The 16,512-nt window shown below is 40.2% G+C and overlaps 1 protein-coding gene and 1 long non-coding RNA gene across 5 annotated transcripts in view; one reads left to right on the forward strand and one right to left on the reverse strand.

Moving 5' to 3' along the window:
* LOC140205773 (uncharacterized) overlaps positions 1-16,512 on the forward strand; it is a 139,890-nt gene that overhangs the window by 92,963 nt on the left and 30,415 nt on the right. The window lies entirely within an intron of this gene.
* The window catches only part of tgfbr3 (transforming growth factor, beta receptor III), a 158,829-nt gene that overhangs the window by 37,312 nt on the left and 105,005 nt on the right, over positions 1-16,512 (reverse strand). For 3 of the 4 annotated variants that reach the window (XM_072273419.1, XM_072273417.1, XM_072273418.1), the window contains 2 exons: positions 14,260-14,410; positions 1,583-1,778 (listed from right to left, as the gene is read on the reverse strand). In XM_072273419.1, coding sequence (XP_072129520.1) covers positions 1,583-1,778; positions 14,260-14,410 — 347 coding nt within the window. The remainder of the gene's footprint in view (positions 1-1,582; positions 1,779-14,259; positions 14,411-16,512) is intronic. The other variant, XM_072273420.1, reaches the window with a different exon arrangement.

The following is a 16,512-nucleotide window of genomic DNA, read 5'->3' on the forward strand; positions in this document are numbered from 1 at the left end:
TCATTCAGATTCTGTGCTGATCTACTGAGATTGTGGGCATGCTATACTGGTGCTGGAATGTGTGGCGACACTTGCGGGCTGCCTCCAGCACATCCTCGGTTGTGTTGGTAGTTAATCCAATTGACTCATTTCACTGTACATTTCAATGTACACGTGATAAATAAACTTGAATCTTGAATTAATACTTGGAAGCTTGCTAATGCCTGGCTTTTGTCAGCAGCAGAAAACCATGGGTCAGAAGTTACTTTGTCAGCTCATGTATCCCTGTGTGGGAATGCTTTATTTTCCACTCAGTACCTCCAACACATTTCACAATTTGGAGAAGTATGCAGATTCCAGTACTACTCACAGCTGCTCCAACAGTGAAATGGGACTTGGATAATATCCAGAAATTTGTAGCACGTGCCAGGATGCCTCTTAGAAAAGTGATCAGGCAACTATACTACTTTCAGTGATACCCACACTGCATTCCCCACTATCATCATCCTCAAAAGTATCTCAGTAGCTTAAACATGTGCTTTAAACTGTTGCTACCAAAATTGTGGATAATGCAATGCATGGCCTGGGTCTTTGTAAATGTGAGTCTGGTCTCCTTTTTATTTATTTAGAGATACAGCACAAGTCAGGCCCTTACAGCCCATTGAGCCACACTACCTACTAACTCACTTATTTAACTCTGGCTGAATCACAGGACAATTTACAATGAGCAATTAATCTACCAACCGGTGTGTCTTTGGATTGTGAAACTTTGGAAAGTATGTTTTTGAAACACATGTGCTCACGGGAAAGATACAAACTTCTTACAGATGGTGTCAGAAATAATCTCCAAACTCTAATGCCCCGAGCTGCAATAGCGTCACTCTATTCATTAAGCTACTGTGGCGTCCTTTAAGTACTCATAAGGAGTTGATGCACAATAATATTTAAAGGATGTTTATACCAACACTTCATTAATGCCTATGCTACTGAAGAAAGAACTTGTAGGGATCAAGAAAACGACGCCACTTCTACCTACTTGTGTTTGGATGGTCCATACTGTTTCACTGCTTGTATAAAGACAAATGGTCCTAAATCAATGCCGATAGATTTAAGCTGAAGTTCAATAGCCAGTTTTCTGTGCTGTATAACTCAATGTGTTGACTACTTACAAGTGATGCAAAAGAATTTATTTCATTCAAACAGGACATCCTTTAGATGAAATTACTGCAGTCTGTTTTGATAATGGTATAGCATCTAATTCCTTACAATATCCTCCGATACACCATTGTTCCTGTCCGCGCCTGGTGGTGAATCAGGCGGCAACCCTGCCATTTCTTCAGCATTTTTGTCTCTTTTTTTACGAGGCAGAGTTGCTAGCTTGACTCTCAACCCAGCAATGATTGAAAGCATGCAAGGAGCTGGCCGGATTCAAACCTGGGACCACTCACCTCGCAGACCAGTGTGGACGCCACTACACCACCGGTTGACAATCTGATACATTGTTTGCATATAATGAATATTCATTGCTGGTGGAATTTGAGATGTTCAAATTACAATTGAGCTTCAACTTTTGCTAAAGGTACACCTATTCTTTAACACTTACCAGTTTCTTGAAGCCTTAAACGTATTTGATTAGCAACGGAGGCCTTTGTATAAGAAGTGATTATGCTGTGACCACGTTCTCGAACCCATTGCATAAGGTCGATCCTGGCAGATGTCAGATTAGATGATGTTTTCTTCACCACTATCATGGCTGCTTCTGTCTCTCGGCTAAATTTGAGACTGTCCCTGTCAGAAATCTTGATGAGGTAGAAATAGATGTTAACAACAATATTCAAATGAATTACTTCATTCATTCTTTTTTTTAAATCCCAATTAACTCTAAAAATCCATGCAATTAAAATTACATATTCACAATAATTTCTAAATGTAATGTGTACTTAATAGGGGCCCAGCGCCCAACCAGACCACTGGCTCTGAGCTCAAATTGACCATCTTCTTCGAGCTAGGTTTCTTAGTTTCTCTTAGCGATTTGCTCCTCTGACTATGCCATCTCCCTGTCACCAAATGAATTCCTTAACTAGCTCCATTCTGAAGTGCAGGAGATTGTGAATGAAAGATCACTGCTCTGATACTTATAATGCCACTGGTTTTTGCAAAAAGAGTAAGTTTCTTGGGGGTCATGGATTTATCTCTTGGCAAATCACATGCTGCATAATTCAGTGGTGAAAGTTAGTAACACGATTTAACAGCTAGAGGGGAGATTTTATGTTTTCATAAAAGAATAGAGATCAAGGCAACTTATAAGAATTGTTAGAAATTATTCTACTAGCTGCTAACAGATTTGAAACGGTATTGAAACACATTTCGTAATCAAACAAACACAACCAAAATTCAAACAGAACTGAAACCGAAGCTGCACAGGAACTTTGGATAGGAAAGGGGAAAGACACTGAGCCTTAAACCTCATAGCTGGGGCACAGTGTGTGACATGAGAGCATAAGAACAGGGGCACAGAAACAATTTATAACATAGAAGGACAGAGTGATTGTCATTTCTGGTAATTGGAGGTCGTTGAAAACGGTTTTAAGAAATTCAAGAAATTTACCCTCATTCTATTAATATCTTACTGTGCATCTAATTTTACACTGTTCTACTTTTCCCTATACTGGAAATCTCTTTGGTTCTCTTCTTGAAAATGATGCTGAGCATCTGTACTATTTTATAGTAAAATTTAATTGAAATTCAGAGTGCACAGTTATAAAGTCATATCAAATTGCAGCACAAAACAAGCCCTTCAGCCCAACTCACCCATGCTGACCAAGATATCCATCTAATCTAGTCCCATTTGCCCACATCCCACTTAACCCAGGGGTTCCCTACCTTTTTTATGCCATGGACCTACACCAATAAGCAAGGAGTCCGGGGGCCCCAGGTTAGGAATCCCCGCTCTAAACCTGTCCCATCTTAGGGTTGATAAAGTAAGATCATAAGGGAACAATCAAATGATACTTCATGACTAGGAGTTCGAACGATATCTCCCAATGACTGAAGGTGCTCCATCTCTCAGCAATCAAAAGAGACCAAATGGCTCTTAAGATAGAGGATATCATAAACATTAAATAAAATCAAAGATTATAACAGTGGAGCGTGCAAAATACAACATGGAGAGCCATCTGGCTCACTGTCCACCTGCAGTGGATAAAAGCCCAGTTCTGGGTCCAAAGCCATGGTACCTCAAGTGCACATTCAAAAATATTTTGATTGTATTTGGGGCTTCTCATGTATGAAAACATCTGTGTGTGCAGCAGATTTATTCAGGATAGATGTCAAGATATTTCCACCAGTAGAAGGATCTCAAAAGAGGGTGCAATGTCACACAAACAGGACCCATCATGAGAAACTGAGGTGTACAGATCTTCTTCCATTTCGGGAAGATGTGGAATCGATATGGGTAGAGCTGCGTAACACTAAGGGGCAGAAAACGCTGGTGGGAGTTGTGTACAGGCCACCTAACAGTAGTAGTGAGGTCGGAGATGGTATTAAACAGGAAATTAGAAATGTGTGCAATAAAGGAACAGCAGTTATAATGGGTGACTTCAATCTACATGTAGATTGGGTGAACCAAATTGGTAAAGGTGCTGAGGAAGAGGATTTCTTGGAATGTATGCGGGATGGTTTTTTGAACCAACATGTCGAGGAACCAACTAGAGAGCAGGCTATTCTGGACTGGGTTTTGAGCAATGAGGAAGAGTTAATTAGCAATCTTGTCGTGAGAGGCCCCTTGGGTAAGAGTGACCATAATATGGTGGAATTCTTCATTAAGATGGAGAGTGACATAGTTAATTCAGAAACAAAGGTTCTGAACTTAAAGAGGGGTAACTTTGAAGGTATGAGACGTGAATTAGCTAAGATAGACTGGCAAATGACACTTAAAGGATTGACGGTGGATATGTAATGGCAAGCATTTAAAGATTGCATGGATGAACTACAACAATTGTTCATCCCAGTTTGGCAAAAGAATAAATCAAGGAAGGTAGTGCACCTGTGGCTGACAAGAGAAATTAGGGATAGTATCAATTCCAAAGAAGAAGCATACAAATTAGCCAGAAAAAGTGGCTCACCTGAGGACTGGGAGAAATTCAGAGTTCAGCAGAGGAGGACAAAGGGCTTAATTAGGAAGGGGAAAAAAGATTATGAGAGAAAACTGGCAGGGAACATAAAAACTGACTGTAAAAGCTTTTATAGATATGTAAAAAGGAAAAGACTGGTAAAGACAAATGTAGGTCCCCTACAGACAGAAACAGGTGAATTGATTATGGGGAGCAAGGACATGGCAGACCAATTGAATAATTACTTTGGTTCTGTCTTCACTAAGGAGGACATAAATAATCTTCCAGAAATAGTAGGGGACAGAGGGTCCAGTGAGATGGAGGAACTGAGCGAAATACATGTTAGTAGGGAAGTGGTGTTAGGTAAACTGAAGGGATTGAAGGCAGATAAATCCCCAGGGCCAGATGGTCTGCATCCTAGAATGCTTAAGGAAGTAGCCCAAGAAATAGTGGATGCATTAGTGATAATTTTTCAAAACTCGTTAGATTCTGGACTAGTTCCTGAGGATTGGAGGGTGGCTAATGTATCCCCACTTTTTAAAAAAGGAGGGAGAGAAACCGGGGAATTATAGACCAGTTAGCCTAACGTCGGTGGTGGGGAAACTGCTGGAGTCAGTTATCAAAGATGTGATAACAGCACATTTGGAAAGCGGTGAAATCATCGGACATAGTCAGCATGGATTTGTGAAAGGAAAATCATGTCTGACGAATCTCATTGAATTTTTTGAGGATGTAACTAGTAGAGTGGATAGGGGAGAACCAGTGGATGTGGTATATTTGGATTTTCAAAAGGCTTTTGACAAGGTCCCACACAGGAGATTAGTGTGCAAACTTAAAGCACACGGTATTGGGGGTAAGGTATTGATGTGGATAGAGAATTGGTTAGCAGACAGGAAGCAAAGAGTGGGAATAAACGGGACCTTTTCAGAATGGCAGGCGGTGACTAGTGGGGTATCGCAAGGCTCAGTGCTGGGACCCCAGTTGTTTACAATATATATTAATGACTTAGATGAGGGAATTAAATGCAGCATCTCCAAGTTTGCGGATGACACGAAGCTGGGTGGCAGTGTTAGCTGTGAGGAGGATGCTAAGAGGATGCAGAGTGACTTGGATAGGTTGGGTGAGTGGGCAAATTCATGGCAGATGCAATTTAATGTGGATAAATGTGAAGTTATCCACTTTGGTGGCAAAAATAGGAAAACATTATTATCTGAATGGTGGCCGATTAGGAAAAGGGGAGGTGCAACGAGACCTGGGTGTCATTATACACCAGTCATTGAAAGTGGGCATGCAGGTACAGCAGGCGGTGAAAAAGGCGAATGGTATGCTGGCATTTATAGCGAGAAGATTCGAGTACAGGAGCAGGGAGGTACTACTGCAGTTGTACAAGGCCTTGGTGAGACCACACCTGGAGTATTGTGTGCAGTTTTGGTCCCCTAATCTGAGGAGACATCCTTGCCATAGAGGGAATACAAAGAAGGTTCACCAGATTGACTCCTGGGATGGCAGGACTTTCATATGAAGAAAGACTGGATGAACTGGGCTTGTACTCGTTGGAATTTAGAAGATTGAGGGGGGATCTGATTGAAACGTATAAAATCCTAAAGGGATTGGACAGGCTAGATGCAGGAAGATTGTTCCCGATGTTGGGGAAGTCCAGAACGAGGGGTCACCAGTTTGAGGATAAAGGGGAAGCCTTTTAGGACCGAGATTAGGGAAAACTTCTTCACACAGAAAGTGGTGAATCTGTGGAATTCTCTGCCACAGGAAACAGTTGAGGCCAGTTCATTGGCTATATTTAAGAGGGAGTTAGATATGGCCCTTGTGGCTACGGGGATCAGGGGGTATGGAGGGAAGGCTGGGGCAGGGTTCTGAGTTGGATGATCAGCCATGATCATAATAAATGGCGGTGCAGGCTCGAAGGGCTGAATGGCCCACTCCTGCACCTATTTTCTATTTCTACATACGTCTGCTCTTACCTCATCTTCCCACCACCTCCACGTCCAACACATAATTCTCTGAAACTTACGCCACCTCCAATGGGATCCCATCACCAAGTACATCTTTCCCTCTCCCCCCGCCCCCCCCCCCACACTTTCTGCAGGGACCACTCCCTATGCGACTCCCTTGTCCATTTGTCGCTCCCCATTGTTCTCCTTCCTGGCACCCATCCTTGCAAGTGGGACAAGTGCTACCCCTGCCCCTACACCTGCTCCTTCACTACCATTCAGGGCCCTAAACAGTCCTTCCAGGTGAGGTGACACTTCACCTGTGAGTCTGTTGGGGTCATCTGCTGTGTGCGGTGCTCCCGGTGTGGCCTCCTATATATTGGTGAGCCCGATGTAGATTGGGAGACCGCTTAGCCAAGCACCTACGCTCCATCCACCAGAAAAAGTGGGATCTCCCAGTGGCCACCCATTTTAATTCCAGTTCCCATTCTCATTCCAATTCCAATATATCCATCCATAGCCTCCTCTACTGTTGTGATGAGGCCACACTCAGGTTGCAGGAACAACACCTTATATTCCATTTGGGTAGCCTCCAACCTGATGGCATGAACATCGATTTCTCAAACTTCCAGTAATGCCCCCCACTTCACCATTTCCCATCCCCTTTTCCCTCTCTCATCTGATCTCCTTGCCAACCCCATCACCTCCCTCTGGTGCTCTCCCCCTTTTCTTTCTATCATGGCCTTCCGTCTCTTTCACCAATCAACTTCCCAGCTCTTTACTTCATCCCTTCCCCCTCCAGGTTTTACCATCAGCTTGTGTTTCTCTTTGCCCTCCACCCCCCCCCCCCCGCCACCTTTTAAAACTACTCCTCAGCAATTTTTTCTCCAGCCCTACCGAAGGGTTTCGGCCCGAAACATCCTCTAGCATTTTGTGTGTGTTGCATAGATCTTCATCTCACCGAGAGTAGTAGCGTACCTCTAGAATTCCCTACCTCAGAGGTTTGTGGAGGCTAGATCATTGTGACTGTTTAGAGAAGTAGGTAAATTTTTGAAAGATCAGGGAAATGGCACAGTAGAGGAAATGAAGAGTGCAGATCAGCCAGAATCATCCTGAATAGCAAGGTATGTTCGAGATGCTAAATGGCTTACACTTGATCCTACTTTCTTCTGTTCTTATGGTTGTTCTTAAAACCATGCACTCAGACTAAGTTCCTGACTCCCTCTTGGTGAAAAAGCAATCCATTCATATCTAACCTTTTCAACAATTACCTTCAATCTACTCATTTAGTTTTCTCTTTTGCCAAGGAAAATAGGTTCTTTCCTTTCCATTCTCTCATAAGAACATAAGAAATAAGAGCAGTGGTAGGCCATCTTGCTCCGCCATTTAATAAGATCATGGCTGATCTGACCATGGACTTTTCTCCACCCACCTGCCTTTTCCCCCATAACCCTCATATTCTCCTACTATGCAAAAATCTATCCAACCTTGTCTTAAATACATTTACTGAGGTCGCCTCCACTGCTTCGTTGGGCACAGAATTCCACAGGTTCACCACTCTCTGGGAAAAACAGTTCTTCCTCATCTCCATCCTAAATTTACTCCCCCAAATCTTGAGGCTATGTCCCCTAATTCTAGTCTCACCTACAACTGGAAACAACTTTATTGCCTCTATCTTATCTATCCCTTTCATAATTTTATATGTTTCTGTAAGATATTTCTGGGCCTTTCCGTACGATGCATCTCAATTAAATCCTTGCTCAACGTCTTCTGTGCTAAAGAAAACACACACAACCTGACTAACCTTTACTCACATCTAAAAATTCTCCGATCCTGGCAAAGTAGAATATGAAACAAGCTTTTACTTAACTTTCCGTGTTCTATCTATTGTTAGCATTACAGACTCACATCCAGCTTTATCTGTTATTACCTGGATGCAGATCTTCTAAAAATTGGGAAAGCTCTCATGATTAAAGATTTCACATTTCTCAAATCAACAGTAAAAGTAATTTATATTGCCATGTCTTAAAAAAAATTTACAACTGGCCTCAAAAGTTAACTTGAGTTACAAGGAAAGCCACACTCACCGAATGTGAGCAGGGTGGAAATGCAGTAAGGTTAAAATTTTAAATCCAGTTTGCAATGTAAATGATTTGTGTATCATTCTCTGTTTGAAGACAAGGAGTTCAAGTTAAGCTAACTACATTCTGAAACTATCACCTGTTGATAGCATTTAGTAAAATAAACTTGTCCAAAAGGAACATCTAGCAAATCCTCTTAGGCCTTTCAGTAGACAATCCATTATGAGGCCGGAATACACACATTAAATTAATTTCATGGTCTAAATGATGTTTTCCATTGAAATGTCTGATCACTTTACAGGCATAATGCAGTGTATCTTTGCCAAATTCCTCATTTGTTCCTCATTCTACTTGCCCTTATTGTGACCAAATTTTAATCCTTTCCCACTGAAAATTCCCACGAATTCACCAATGCTCAACCAAGGTCCACTACAGTTACATTGCTTTTAGGAACATTTATTTTTTTGTTATACTTCGCCATCCTTAAGGGAAAAAAGGCCACACATAATTATTCAATGGATTGTGCATTTCTTCCCAGAAGCCAATAAATTACCATTTACTCATATTTCACCAAATAGGTACCCACTCACCAGCCGTCACACATCTTCAATTGGTCAGATACCCACAATGATCTAGCCTCTACAACCCTATGCACCTCCATTTAAACATTGCCCCACACGCAAAATGATGGATGATCTCAGCAGGTCAGGCAGCATCTATGGAAATGAATAAACAGTCAACATTTTGGGCTGAGACCCTTTATCATGATGGGAAAGGAAGGGGAAAGTGAGACTGACTTAGAAGGTGGAGGGAGGGGAGGAAGAACATTGCCCCCTCTTTTGAGATTGTTCTACTGGTGATCTTAACATCTACCTTGAATAAATCTGTTGCACTCACAGCTATTTTGATAGGAGAAAAACTCCAAAAAAAAATCTCTCCTGTTGTTTAGGTCTCACATTTATTTAGATGGTAATTACAGATTTCATTAGGTGTATTTGAATGTTTTGAGAACAATGCTACGTCCTTGCTTTAATGCTTCAGTCAATGCACTACCCAAGTTGTTTTTGCTCTACATAGGTTTATTTTTCAAATCCACTTATTACAATTACGTGCTGTCAAGAAAATAATTGTGATTCAGAATCAAGTTTGCCTGACTTCCTCTTCTCTGTCATCTTACAGATTTCATGCGTTGCGCTAAAAGCTGAACAAATACTTAACCCAGAACTGCATTGTCATGACTAACACATTCCCTATTGAAATTTATGAAGACAAATTGCTTATAATATTGCCACACTACATTCCTCATACACCGTCTAAAGACTCATATTCAGCTCTTAAGATTTTCATTAGTAAAACCTTTCAAAAACAAAAATTATTTTCTGACTGTTCCCAAACAGGGATAATCTCTATTTGGCAAATAATTTATAACAGCAAATGAAGTAAAGAAACCAGCATGAATAATCACAAAACTATACAAAATGGGTGCCTTCAAAGATTCCAAGGAATGAAAGACTTGTTAAGGTTAAAATGGAGAAGATGGGTGTATTCATCTTAGTACAAAGAAGGCCAAGAGATACATGACAGGTGCATGAGGTTATGGCTGATTTAGGTGAAGTAGAGGGAAGCTATCCCCGTTAGTGGATAATTCAAGCAGAAAGGAGTAAAGTTTTAAATTCAAGGCAAGAGCCATCACAAGAGGGATGTGTCAGACAATATGTTGTTGGAGAGGTATAGTCATAATCTGGAACTCACCAGCATCAGGATGTTGGAAATTAGATTTTTAATTTATTCATTTTTTTCAGGATGTGGCCATCACTAACAATATTCAGAAATTATTGCTCAACCTGAATTTATGCTTGAGATGGTGGTGGTGAGTGTCCCCTTGAACAGCTGCAGTCCTTTAGACAGAAGTGCTCCCACAACACTGTTAGGTAGTAAGTCTCTGTAATGAAGAAATGGTATCAATGTGTTGTGTGACTTGGAGGAGAATCTGGAGGTCAAGGTGTTTCTACGTGCCTGAAGCCTTGCTTTGAAGAGCTTGACAGTGGCTTCAGGTTGGATGGTGAAATCTGAGCCCGGAGCGAATGCTGTGGTCTGGATCCTGATCCCTGATCCCTTCGCAGCAGCCAGTCCTAGTGTGTACAGTATAGGCTTTTCTGCATGTAGGAATGGCCTGCTTCATTTGCTGAGGGTTTGTAAATGGAACTGAATATTGGAAAGTCATCAGCAAAAATATAAATCACTTTGCTCTCTTAATGGAAGTTGGACATTTGTAACTCAAGTCATTTGAGCCTCATGATGCAGCTGTCTCTCTGATTATTGGAAAGGCTTTTTGTTTAAATATAACAGACATTTCCTGCATCATAGTCTGAGTCACTTCAAACAAATGTTGTAGATAACAATAAAAAATATAAGAAATTGTTATCTTCCCCTGACTACAATAATGAATCAAAAAGTGATAGCTCACAGAAAGATGCTACTATGGATTATAGAAATGTTTGAATGAGTGCACCTTCAAACATTAAATCTCCAATTGAAATTAATTACATCTGATGGCTCGCCACAGAGTATTTTATTTGCTTATGCCAATGTTTACAACAAATTTATATGCACTGCCAGTGCATAAATGCACTATCTTAACACACACACTCATCCTATTTATTTTACAGCTAAACAAAGTTCAGTATATTCATTTTGACAAGATGTAGACAACATCACCTTTGGTTTTACAAAATAACTTAAGTTCTACTTTAAAAAAATGTAATTTTAGCTTTAGGCAAAAATATGGCATTAATATAGATCACATCCTGACCCTTGTGCTTTCTTGCTAGTGATCTACTTCAGAAGTGCTGTCACTTTTGTAATGTTGGCAGCCAATCTGTGCACACCAAGCTCATAATCATGGTCAGATAATTTTTTAAAAAATATATTTGATGCAGGGCTAAATATTGGCCTGGATATCATGCAATCTTTTACCTCCATATAGAATAGACGCACCTCCAAAAAGGCACAGTGGTGCACAGCTCTACTGATCTTGGTTTAATCTGAAGCTGGTGAAATATGTACATTCCCCTCGTGAACACATGCGTCTCCTCCCACATCCCAAGGACGTGTGTATGGTAGGTAAACTGGTCACTGTAAATGCCCCTAACATTAAGGTGTAGAATGGTAATATAGGAAGAATAAAATGGGGTTAGTGTAGGATTAGTGTAAATAGATGCTAAAGGGTTTGCTTCCATACTGCATAACTCTAAAAGTTTCATTGGTAATGCAAAGGAGACCCAGTCAAGCTATTGATGCTTTTGTGGCTGGAGGGTTCACCTTTATACCAAAATAAAATTCTCATATTCCTATGAATAAGTTAAAACTTTAAAATATTTAGCTTTATGGTACGAAGAATGACTCATGGATACGTTTCAAAACACTTCTGAAGTATGATAAAACAGCCACTTTTCTAATGGCATTCTATACACTTTATGTCTTGAAAGACGTCAGTCAAAGGCAAACTAAATTTAATAAAACCAGTCAATTTTTAAAATCAATAGCTGAAAACATTATGAGAGTTATTTATAGACCAGTCTTACAATCATACTCACAGAATCTGAGCTTACAGCTAATAAACGTAAGTTCTGGGTTTCTCCTGTCCCACCAGCTGGACAGAACCATTAGATGTGACCAAGCAGATGAGAATCCTCAATATTGATTCGGAATCCCATGAAATCTCAAGACATCAGAGCAGATATTGGTAAGGAAAACTAATTACCACCTAGTGCTCCTGCTCAGGGTTTAAATCTGTACCCTTCTGCTCTGAGTGCCAAGTTCACACTAGGCGAGGGTCTTTCATATCCACCAACATGACACTCTCTTCCATTTGTTGAGCTAGTAGTGCCCCACACAACATAGCTGATGGATTGACACTGTGGTAGTAAGTGAGAGAATCATCGTTCTGGGAGCAATTTCCTGACCTTGTATTCTAATCTACCTCCCTCAGAGCTTTATTAACTTAAGAAATGGACCAATTTAACCAGTGGTCCATTTCTTAAGTTAATACATTTAAGCAGTGTATTAACTGAATCACTTGTTCAAACAATGTTCAACAAGTTTAGTACAGTCAAAGAGAAGCAGCCTACCTAAACGGCACCTTAATGTTTATGCCCTTCAACATGGTACCACATAGCTAGAGTGTGAATTATATGTATCAATTTACCAAAGGTTCTCCAATATCACCTCCCAAAACCCGTATCACCTAAGGACAGTTGCCCCATGACAAAGCCACATTTGCACATACCCCAATAGTCACACTATCAGAGGAATGCCAACACAGAAATACATTCAACCAGGCTGGGAGACCGTTTCACTGAACACCTACGCTCTGTCCGCCAGAGAAAGCAGGATCTCCCAGTGGCCACACATTTTAATTCCATGTCCCATTCCCATTCTGGTATGTCTATCCATGGTCTCCTCTACTGTCAAGATGAAGCCACACTCAGGTTGAAGGAAAAACAATTTATATTCCAGCTGGGTAGCCTCCAACCTGATGGCATGAACACTGAATTCTCTAACTTCCGTTAATGCCCAACCTCCCCTTCGTACCCCATCCCTTATTTATTTATTTATTCCCCCCCCGCCTTTTTCCCTTTCTTTTTTCTCCCACTGTCCCTCTCACTATAACTCCTTGCCCATCCTCTGGGTTTTCCCCCTTTCTTTCTCCCGAGGCCTCCCGTCCCATGACCCTCTCCCTTCTCCAGCCTCGTATCCCTTTTGCCAATCAACTTTCCAGCTCTTAGCTCCATCCCTCTCCCTCCTGTCTTCTCCTATCATTTCAGATCTCCCCCTCTCCCTCCCACTTTCAAATCTCTTACTAGCTCTTCTTTCAGTTAGTCCTGACGAAGGGTCTCGGTCCAAAATGTTGACTATACTTCTTCCCATAGATGCTGCCTGGCCTGCTGCATTCACCAGCATTTTTTGTGTGTGTTGCTACAGAAATACATTGCCATCTCCAATGCTGCATGACCAAAATCCTGAAACTACCTAGCTAAGCAGCACACTGCAAGTATGTTTACCCCAAAGGCTGCTGCAGTTCATGAAGGAAGCTTGCAACACTCACTTGAGCAGAATAACGCTATAAATACATACTTATCCACGATTCTCCTGAATGAATAAAGAGTACAAAATGAACTGAACATTTCACTCACAAAACAATTCTGAATAACAAGGATGTGATTCTATCTCAAAATTGGTTCTTTGATCTTTAATCCACATATACCTTTTTAATGAAACAACTCTATTTTGTACTAATCTGGTGATTATGTAGCACTAGAGTAATAGCAACAGTGGACTCCTGTGAGGACTCATCTTCAAGTCCAGAGGTGCTCCATAATGTTCTGAATGATGGGCATGCTATACATCTGGCTCCTCAGCTCCATTCCTGTCATACCTCCATGCCTGATGAGTGCATCAATGTGTGTTTTGGCTCAATGTTTTGCCCAACTGGAGAATATAATCAAATTTTTTAAATATTCTTTTTTGATCAGATCATAAAGGAGTGCTGAAACGTTTCCAATCTTAAATTGCTCCTGGCTTGTGTTACCAAAATCTCGAGGAAGAAAATCCTGGAAACTTACAGCAATAAAAATGAAGAACTGTGTTGAAATCATAAAAGAATATCATCTGCTCTTGAGAGCATAGCACATGAAGCTGTAGAGTTACTCTGAGAATATTTTGTGCACATACTGAACTCGACAACCAACACCCCGAGGGAGCCAGCAGAAAAATGCATTCTAAGGATTATACTTCAAGTTGCACTCTGCAAGGGCCCCTAACCTGTATTACCATGCAAAGACGAGGAGTCAAACTTTTGCAAGGAATCAATTTTTTTTAGATGAACTGTGATCCTCAATAAAAACAATTTCAATAATTCTTACATGTATGAAAATAATATACATTTGTAGATTGAAATTTTCTGTAGCTTTTAGAGGTACACTTCTTTAGGAGATTTCAACATTTTAAAAAACACTTACTTGCTAATTCATCTGGAGAGTTACAATGACTAATAAAATAACAAACCTGATTATAGTAGTTAGATTTCTGGTTAATAATTACTCATTCATTAACAGGGCTTAATGCATAAACACTTACAGTCACTTCTAGCTTTCCAATGATATCATGTGACTTGATTACCCAATTGACTGCTTTCTCGCACTTGAGGATCAGCAAAATACTTCTGGCGAGCACAGTATCTGCATGCATTGGCCGTATGTCGACAACTACGTCCACTTTGAAAATCCTGCTGTGGAATAGCATAAAAAAGTTTGTATACGTGCCAGAATTTTTACTTATGTTCAACCTTTTCCAGCTGAATATGTCTCTAGTGTCTGGCCAGTTGATTAAAATGTTGGAATTAATCCCAGACAATAGAACATGTGCAAAATACGCTACAATGCGATATGCATTATAAGATGATTCATAATAACATTCACTCAAAACAATACTACACACTTTTTCCAGAAGTAGTTGAAGGGTCAGATTTTTGAGGATGCACTTAGACCATTAATACAACTCTCACAACTATAGTTTAACTTGCACAGACAAATAAATCAACTTTGGTTTTTGTTGAACTAAATACCATCACGTACAGAGAAAATTTACAAGGATGCTGCCGGGACCTGAGAACCTGAGTTACAAGGAAACAGGTTCAGACTTAATTCCCTGGAGTGTAGGAGAATGAGGGAAGATTTGAATGAGATATACAAAAATATGAAGGGTATAGATAGGGCAAATGCAAGCAAGCTTTTTCCACTGAGGTTGGTAACAGTAGAATTAGAGGTCGTGGATTAAAAGTGAAAGGGTGGAATGTTTAAGGGGATGATGAGGGGGAACTTCTTCCCTCAGAGGGTGGTTAGAGTGTGAAACGAGTTGCCAGTGGAAGTGGTGGATATGGGTTCAATTTCAACACTTAGGAGAAATTTGGATAATACATAGATAGAAAGGGTGCGGAGGGCTTTGGTCTAGGTTAGGACGCTGTGATTAGGCAGAATCCTAGCTTGGCATGGGCTTGGTGGGCGAAAGGGCTTGTTTCTGTGCTGCTCTATGACCATCCAAGGTGCATCATTGCTACAGATGATAATTCTTTTTACTATTTTCTCTTATACTTAGATAATATGGTCCATGCATCGAGTATGACCAAAGTGAACAGTCTCCATTACTTCTGTTAGGTGGAGCAAGGGCAAGTACAACCAATTCTCTGATATTTGCTTGGCACAGCTCAAATGTATTCACACAACTTTCCAAGTCAGGGCATAGCTGACCATTACATTAAATGCTGGAATAGACATTTTAGACTATTTGCCAAAAGAGGACAAAACAAAAAGTGCTATGTCCAATATTTTGTATTTATTACATAGATACATTTGTGAGAGGACAGAAAAAAAGATTGTTAAAATGAGAATCCACAAGAGGAACGTTTTAAAGGTCTGTTATGTGTGTTTATAAAAAGAGTTACTAAGTTTGTTAAAAGCTGTGCCAACTAAGTCTTCAGCGATGGCTAGACAACATTGTTGTAGCATTTGGGTATATTATCCTTTGAATTGCTTTTATCAAGTGATTGAAAAACATATTTGGCCTCCTCATTGTAGAAATTTAATTGTGCAATATAGGGTGATATGGTCAAATGTTATGTCCAGGAAATTTAATTGTACTGATGTCATCACCAGGATCATTCCATGGAAAATGCAATGAAATAGGAAATAATACCTCAGAGGGCCAATAGAGGCAGCATTTACATCAGAAGTGACCACAAGTAGTAACTGAACTAAAATTTTCATGTTAAGATAACATGACACTTGCAAGACACTTTACTGAAAATAAATAAGTGTTTTAAATTTGAAATATATAAATGCATTTTAGTGCCACTTAATTTTTTAGTAACATAATATTAAAACAAAATGTGGATTTGCTAACACCAAACTTAAAGCTTAACAAACTGAAGTTTCTTTTGGTAAACTTAGGAATTAGTAGGGGGAGGTAATTATGGAAACTATTGCATCCAGTTACTATGACACAAGGCGTCATCATGAACTATTTCCTGAGGTTAGATGGAGCATTCCGAGAATCCTGCAATGTGAAACACTGCTGCTCCATCAAAACAGTCACCAGGGAGTCATCTGGAAGTAGTTAGTTGTGTCAAGTAATGGAAGTTTAACAAGATGCAACTAGACATTAGCATAGAAATTCATCGTTGGGAAGCCAGAAAAACGTAACATTAACCAATTTTGTGCAGATTTCTGGAGACTTACTGCTAGTCGTAAATAAGTTCTGGGCATAGTGGAAAAGATGTTAGAGAACCCTGGAGCTGTTTTTCTAGTATCCAGCTTGCTTAAATTACTGACAGTA

This window comes from Mobula birostris, chromosome 12 (genome assembly GCF_030028105.1).
Source record: "Mobula birostris isolate sMobBir1 chromosome 12, sMobBir1.hap1, whole genome shotgun sequence".
NCBI lineage: Eukaryota > Metazoa > Chordata > Chondrichthyes > Myliobatiformes > Myliobatidae > Mobula > Mobula birostris.